This window comes from Sinocyclocheilus rhinocerous, unplaced genomic scaffold (assembly GCF_001515625.1).
Source record: "Sinocyclocheilus rhinocerous isolate Xijiao unplaced genomic scaffold, SAMN03320098_v1.1 scaffold3689, whole genome shotgun sequence".
Classification (NCBI taxonomy): Eukaryota; Metazoa; Chordata; class Actinopteri; order Cypriniformes; family Cyprinidae; genus Sinocyclocheilus; species Sinocyclocheilus rhinocerous.
Window position 1 is genome coordinate 138,979 of NW_015624251.1, and position 8,417 is coordinate 147,395.

At 43.0% G+C, this 8,417-nt stretch overlaps 1 protein-coding gene across 1 annotated transcript in view; it reads right to left on the bottom strand.

Annotated features, from left to right (window-relative positions):
* LOC107739945 (leucine-rich repeat-containing protein 49) overlaps positions 1-8,417 on the bottom strand; it is a 24,705-nt gene that overhangs the window by 11,820 nt on the left and 4,468 nt on the right. Inside the window, exons 5-9 of the mRNA XM_016552212.1 lie at positions 8,030-8,173; positions 6,209-6,270; positions 5,136-5,286; positions 1,961-2,044; positions 421-596 (exon numbers count right to left, since the gene is read on the bottom strand). Coding sequence (XP_016407698.1) covers positions 421-596; positions 1,961-2,044; positions 5,136-5,286; positions 6,209-6,270; positions 8,030-8,173 — 617 coding nt within the window. The remainder of the gene's footprint in view (positions 1-420; positions 597-1,960; positions 2,045-5,135; positions 5,287-6,208; positions 6,271-8,029; positions 8,174-8,417) is intronic.

Sequence of the window (8,417 nt, forward strand, 5' to 3'; positions counted from 1 at the left end):
CACACACACACACTCTCTCTCACACACACACACTCACTCACTCTCGCACACACTCACACACACGCTCGCACGCTTGCACACTCACTCTCACACTCACACGCACTCTCACTCTCACACACAGACACTCACACTCTCACACACACTCACTCTCACACTCTCGCACACACTCACGCACTCTCACACTCACTCTCACACTGTCGCACACACTAATGCACTCACACACCCTCACACTCACACACATGCAGGCACTATCACGCACACACAGACACTGACACTCTCACACTCACTCTCACACTCTCGCGCACACTCACGCACACACAGACACTGACACTCTCACACACACACTCACACGCACTTGCACTCAAACACACTCACACTCACACACACGCTCACACACACACGCTCACGAGTGACCTTCACCTGGGCTCGTCCGGCGACGTCTCCTGTGTGTTCCCATTGGTCTGGGCGGGGCTGTGGGCGGGGCTGTATTCTGGACTGACGTCTTCCTTGGAGCCGTTCTGGGCAGGAAGCTCGAGGCAGGCCTTTAGCCCCTCCCACTGCTGCGCTGCGTTCTGGATCGCGAGTCGACGTCTTTCCTGCGACCAAAGAAAGACCAGGTGCTTTAGATCCATTAGATCCTTCCAGAACTGTGTGAAACTACAGCTGCTGTAAAGAAGCAGCATCTGGGTGAATCTCATGAAGATGTCTCAGGTTTGTAGGATGATTTTTATATAGTTTACTATTTATTAATAATGTCAATATTTTTACATATGCATTACACTAAATGAGAATTCAGGTCCTTAACTGAAATAAAATAATGTCAATGGCCAGTTTTTATGAGATTCACTCATCTGCAGTGTCTGAACAGTTACATATTCATAATTAGGGACTGAACAGTTGTTGTTTTTTTATGTTCTTGAACTCCAGTTGCTCCTACAGAATAAAGACTGAATCCTGGGACTGAATCTGTCACACAGATGTCAGAGCTGAAGCATCGCTCTCATCCAAAAGCATTCGATTGGTTCCGTCCAGATGTCTGGATGAGCTCCATATCCCATCATGCACGTGTGAGGCGCTGCCACCCACAAACAGCGAGTTACAGGTGATGAATGCATCACTCCTGCGCACATGTATGTGTGTGAGAGTGTGTGTGTGTGAGTGAGTGTGAGTGAGAGTGTGTGTGTGTGTGTGTGTCCTTAACTGAAATAAAATAATGTCAATGGCCAGTTTTTATGAGATTCACTCATCTGCAGTGTCTGAACGGTTACATATTCATAATTAGGGACTGAACAGTTGTTGTTTTTTTATGTTCTTGAACTCCAGTTGCTCCTAGAGAATAAAGACTGAATCCTGGGACTGAATCTGTCACACAGATGTCAGAGCTGAAGCATCGCTCTCATCCAACAGCATTCGATTGGTTCCGTCCAGATGTCTGGATGAGCTCCATATCCCATCATGCACGTGTGAGGCGCTGCCACCCACAAACAGCGAGTTACAGGTGATGAATGCATCACTCCTGCGCACATGTATGTGTGTGAGAGTGTGTGTGTGTGAGTGAGTGTGAGTGAGAGTGTGTGTGTGTGAGACTGAACTCAACAGGAATTATCAGGCTTACATTACAAATCCCTGCTGGATCTCAGCACACAGTAAAAAACACTCCTGCATGCGAGAAATCACTCACACACCACACAACGACTGCAGTAAGAAAAAACACACGGCAGAAACTGATGCTCCTCCTTAGTGTTTTTTGTTTTCCAGCACAAATATCTCGACATTCTTTACTTGAGATGCACAATGACAGAAGATAAGAAGTCTTGCTTTCTGAGAAATGTTTTTGCTTAAAACCAGAACAAATATCCAGCAGAGGACTTTGTTTTCTCTCTGAATTGAGTTGATTGTCAATCTCACTGTCAGATATATGTTGGGTGTTCTGGTGCGGTGATGAAGTGTGTGTTTGTACCTTGTGCGCAGTCTGTTTGTGACTCTCTTTCTTCTTCTCATCCTCCTTTCGTGCTGAAACACTCGCCGTGCGTCTCTCCTCCTCCTGCACAACAGCAGCTGACTGTCAGGATGCGATTAACACACACGCACACACACAGTCACACACACACGGACACACACACGCACAGTCACATGCACACACTCACACATGCACACACTCACTCACACACACTCACTCACACACGTCACAAATGCCTCTGTGTGCTCTTCTGTGAGTGTATGTGTGTGTGTGTGTGTGTGTGTGCGTGCGTGCGTGTGAGTGAGTGAGTGTGCGTGCGTGTGAGTGAGTGTGTGTGCGTGCGTGTGTGTGAGTGAGTGTGTGTGTGTGTGTGTGTGAGTGAGTGTGTGTGTGTGTGTGTGTGAGTGAGTGTGTGTGTGTGTGTGTGTGAGTGAGTGTGTGTGCGTGTGTGTGTATGTGTGAGAGTGTGTGTGTGTGTGCCTGTTTTTGTGACATATGAGGACACAAATTTGTATAATGACAGGTATTACAAGGAGAAGGTGAACATGGAAAACTCATTTTATCAATTGTTTTCATTTCTGCAAGTAAATCTATGCATATTCTAGGCTTTGTCTAGGCATTGCAGCATTATAATGGATATTATAAAAATTCATATTCGTTTATAGATTTTCTACAACAGTGTTATTAAATTATTAACTAAAGATTAACTTTAAGTAAGTGTTAGATGACAGCAAAGATAATCAAAATGTAAAAATAGAGGAGAAATAATGTGTGGAAGTAACTGCAGCATTATTCCTCTTGTCTCTTTCAGTGGGGGTTGTTCCTGGTCCACCTACTGACCTGGCTGTCACTGAGGCTACTAAAAGTTACGTGGTACTGAGCTGGAAGCCACCCATCCAGAGAGGACATGAGGGTGTCATGTATTATGTGGAGAAGGTGAGGTAGAGTGTAAGGTATAAAGTATTTGATTTTTACCTTGAATTGAGTTTTGCACATTTTTAGACTATCAAATCTTTTCCCAGTGTTTAGTAGGCACAGAGACATGGCAGAGGGTGAACACCGGGATGCCAGTGAAGTCCCCCCGCTTTGCCCTGTTTGACCTTGCTGAGGGCAAATCCTACAGCTTCCGTGTCCGTAGCTGCAACTCTGCTGGAGTTGGAGAGCCGTCAGAAGAAACTGGGGCGACTACTGTGGGAGACAGATTGGGTTAGTATTAGCACTTGATACAAAAAAAGAAAATGGGTTAGTGACACATGTTCTGAATTGCATGATAGAGAGTATGTTTCAAGACTTCTGTGACAAGTGCCTCAAAGGGGTCATATTGCACACTTTCTAATCCTACGTGGCATGAATTTGGGATGAGACCAACAGTATCAGTTCAGGAAAGTACCATTCAAAACTTTGGGGTCAGTAATATTTTATTAATACTTCCATTCTGTGTGTGTGAGTGAGTGAGTGAGTGAGTGAGTGTGTGTGTATGTGCGAGAGTGTGTGTGCGCGAGTGAGTGAGTGTGTGAGTGTGTGTGTGTGTGAGTGTGAGTGTGGGTGTGAGTGTGTGGATCAGAGAGGATTATTTTCAGATGATTTGCTATCCACCCAGCTGTTTGCTTCCCAGCATGCATTGCAACAGTTTTGGAGGCTGGTACGGGATCACTTGGAGACAGATGGCGATCAGGCTACACACTCGCTGTCTCTCTGAATGTGATTTACCAATTAATGAGTCACTACATAAAAAAAGGTAGAGTAGGTGATTTCGGAGAGGCTAGCAATAGCAAGCCGGCTTTGAAAGCATAAGATCCCACCCCCTCTGCAAATCACTCTCCAAAGCCACGCCTCCTCCCAAACACAGGCTGAGCAGAGGCGAACCAGCGACACGATGAGAGACGGACTTTCAACCAGCAAAACAAAAAATGCGTTTGAACCAAATCACCTACCCTGCCTTTAATACGACAGGTGATAAACGGCACTATTAAATAAACCACTATATTCCTCTTTTCATGCAATTTTGAACATGTTTGATCAGCTGATCCAGTCGCTGTTCTATAAATCAGCACATCACTGAGGCCGGATCTCAGATCAGCGTTTCTCTGAGTTTTACGAGCCATTACTCCAGGATGTGTTTAGGGATTCTGGCTGAAGGGGAATTCTTTAGAGATGAGCTGTGTGTATTTCTGTAACATTCCTGATTATTATATGTTCAGTCTGAAATCATCTGCTGGAATAAACTCATTTAACATCATCGTTTGCTTTTAACTCAAAAGTAAGAATTTTTTCAGCTGTCCCAGTAAGACAATAGTTCAGATTTTTGCTTGCCATGCCAATATTATCTGCCACAAAACAGATTAATAAATGAAAACGTTTTAAGCTGAAATATGCGTTTATAAAATACATATAAAATATATTTTTGAATATACATTTATCAATTCTATTTACATAGGTAAATTTACACTTTCTTTACAAAAAAGATTTATGTAAATTATACAGCTCTAATATAACTCCATGACAGTAAAAATAATCCTAATCACAAATTCTAGAACATGACAAAATTTAAATCAATATTTGTGACTCCTGCTATCATAATATCCTGTTATTTTGAATTTAAAAAAAAAAATTTTAATTAAAAAAAAATAATTTTGAGATTGAAAGCTGAATAAATAATCTTTCCACTGATGTATGGTTTGTTAGGATCGGACATTATTTGGCTGAGACACAACTATTTGAAAATCTGGAATCTGAGGGTGCAAAAAAATCTAAATATTGAGAAAATCATCTTTAAAGTTGTCCAAATGAAGTTCTTAGCAATGCATATTACTAATCAAAAATTAAGTTTTGATATATTTACGGTAGGAAATTTACAAAATATCTTCATGGAACATGATCTTTACTTAATATCCTAATGATTTTTGGCATAAAAGAGAAATGTATAATTTTGACCCATACAATGTATTGTTGGCTATTGCTACAAATATACCCCAGCGACTTAACACTGCTTTTGTGCTGCAGGGTCACATATAAGCAAAGCTCATCCCTGTTTTTAATTAGTTTAGCCCTTTTGTTTCCATCGCAACTGTGAAATGCATTTTGTCAGAACGAAATAAGCTGCACACACACACACACACTCAACAGTCTGTAAAACAACATTAAAGTCTTTAATAACTGGCCCGAAGGGACTCACTGTGACGCGCTTCATGTCGAGCAGCTGAAGGTGTGGCGAGCAGCAGCGGAGGAGAGTCTGTCTGTAGCATGACTCCAGCGCGACGGGATTCCCATCAACGCTCAGCTCACTCAGAGAGCGGCAGTGCCACAGACAGGCCAGAGCATCCAACCTGACCACGAAACACAGCATGAATGCTACGGTCAGAGAATCATCAACTCATTAACCCTTATCCATATTATTACAATACAGACTGTTTCAAAGCAGCTTCAGAGTAATAAACAGGAACGGTGTCATGTTACTTCCCTCCGTATGGAAGCCTGTTTCCACCATGGAATCAAAAATAAAAAAGGTAATGACTTCTCAATCACAAAAACATTTTGTGATTCAGATATATACTGAGAATTAAAAAAAAGCCTGAATTGCAAGATATAAACTCAGAATTGCAAGAAAAAGTGAGAATTGGAAGAAGAAACTGCGAGATATAAACTCTGAATCACAGGGGGAAAAAATGAGAATTGCGAGAAAAATTCTGAATTGCAAGATATAAAATCCAAATTGCAAGAAAAAAGTGAGAATTGTGAGATATAAACTCTGAATTACGAGAAATAAATTTAGAATTGTGTGATAAAAAGTTGCAATCACGTTTTTTCTTGTTTCATTCCATGGCAGAAACATGCTTCCATATCGCCGGCCAAAACTGAATACATCAATTAATGTAACTCACTTTTACAATACACAATGCGTGACCCCTTGGCCTTCAGTAAGCCCCGCCCACACACACACACACACACACAGGGCTCTGGATGCAGCAGTATGACACAGCAGTAACGAGGGACAAACACACCCATCACACCGCATCAAGACATCATACTGCAGCGCTCCCTTAGCAACCGCAGCACTCCCACCATGACAACACAGCAAAAACATGTTCCCATGGTTACAGAATCAGACACACTGGACGACTTTCTAAATGCTTCTGCCCGTGTGTGTGTGTGTGTGTGTCGCACAGCCCCGCACTGCTGCAGTACAAGGACACGACGTGTCCTCAGACAGGACGGGGTTAAACACATGCGGACGAATGCGGCTCTTACCTGCTGATGCTGTTAGCGCTGAGAAACAGACGCTGCAGACGAGGAAGATTCTCCACATCCGTCTGCAGACAAACAGAAAGACAGAGACACAGAGAGATGATGCTGCATCCCACAGCCACTGGCACACCGATCCATCCGCCCAGATCACACACACACACACACGCTGACGGGAGGGGCAGCGGAAAAGCAGGACGACTGCGGGGGAGGGGAGAGTGTGTGTGAGTGTGGAGAGATGCTCAAATTCAGCACATACACGCAGGAAGGGTTCGACAGCAGAAACAGCCAGACATTGTTTTCAGCTGAGGGTTTTTCAATTGTGTCAATCAATTGTGGTTGCTAGGGTGATTAGGGTGGTTGCCAAGAAGTTTCAAAGTGGTTGGGGATGGATGCTAAAATGTTTGTAGGTGGTTGCTAGGGTGTTGAGAATGGTTGCTAAGATTTTTCAAGGTGGTTGCTAGAATTTTTATGATAGCTGCTAAAATGTAACTAAGTGGTTGCTAGGGGGTTGCTAAGATGTTTCTTAATTGCTAGGGTGTTTAGGATGGTTGCCAAAATGAATAAGTTGATGGAATATTCTGTGACCTTTATATTATCAATCAATGAAAACAAAGCATTTGACAGAACAACACAAGCAAGACTCGTGTGTTGTTAGTTACTGCTGTCTGAATGTCGGTATTGATCATCCTCTCTCTGACTGCATCTAAATTTAGCAGCGATGTCCCAGACACAAAATGACGTCACAGTCCAGCTGATGTCCACCACAACTCCACCAATCACAGACAGACAGACAGACAGACAGACAGACAGACAGGAGAACGTCACCAATCACAGACAGAAAGAAAGACAGGAGAAAGTCACCAATCACAGACAGACGGACAGAACAGACAGACAGGAGAACGTCACCAATCACAGACAGACGGACGGACAGGAGAATGTCACCAATCACAGACAGACGGACAGAACAGACAGACAGGAGAACGTCACCAATCACAGACAGACGGACAGAACAGACAGACAGGAGAACGTCACCAATCACAGACAGACAGACAGAATAGACAGACAGGAGAACAACACCAATCACAGACTGACAGACAGAATAGACAGACAGGAGAACAACACCAATCACAGACAGACAGAATAGACAGACAGACAGGAGAACGTCACCAATCACAGACAGACAGAATAGACAGACAGACAGGAGAACAACACCAATCACAGACAGACAGAATAGACAGACAGACAGACAGGAGAACGTAACCAATCACAGACTGACAGAATAGACAGACAGACAGGAGAACAACATCAATCACAGACTGACAGAATAGACAGACAGACAGGAGAACAACACCAATCACAGACAGACAGAATAGACAGACAGACAGGAGAACGTCACCAATCACAGACAGACAGAATAGACAGACAGACAGACAGGAGAACAACACCAATCACAGACAGACAGACAGAAAGAAAATCACAGAGAGACAGACAGAATAGACAGACAGACAGGAGAAAAACACAAATCAGAGACAGGAGGCTGTCATTCCTGCTATTATTTGGAATCAATGATAAGTGATCAGATGCACCATTTTCAGCTGCTGGACCATAAAAGAGATCCCACAAAAAAAATCCCACAGACGCACATTGAAGTCCTGACCTGAGTCACATCTACAGACCATTTAAAATTTTTATGATTTAATTAACTGTTAGCTTTTCATCAACTCACAAACTCCCTCATGAAGCCCAGTTTGTGAAATCCTGAATTACTGGATGATTGAGTCTTTAATGTATGTGTTTGTCTCTAGTGTGTGTGCAGCTCCTCACCACAGACGTGATGCTGTTGTGTCGCAGGTTCAGTTCGGTCAGACAGTTCAGACCCTGCAGATTCTCCACTCGAGTGATGCGGTTTCCAGAGAGATTCAACAAACGAAGCTTCGACAAACGAGACACATTTTCAATCTGAGAGATCTGAGGAGAGAGAGAGAGATGTTACAAAAGATTTCTATTTCAAATAAATGCTGTTCTTCTGAACTTTCTGTTCATCTGTGAATCCTGAAAAACAAAATGTATCACGGTTTCCACAAAAGTATTGTGCAGCACAACTGTTTTCAACATTGATAATACTCAGAAATGTTTCTTGAGCAGCAAATCAGCATATTAGAATGATTTCTGAAGATCATGTGACACTGAAGACTGCAGTAATGATGCTGAA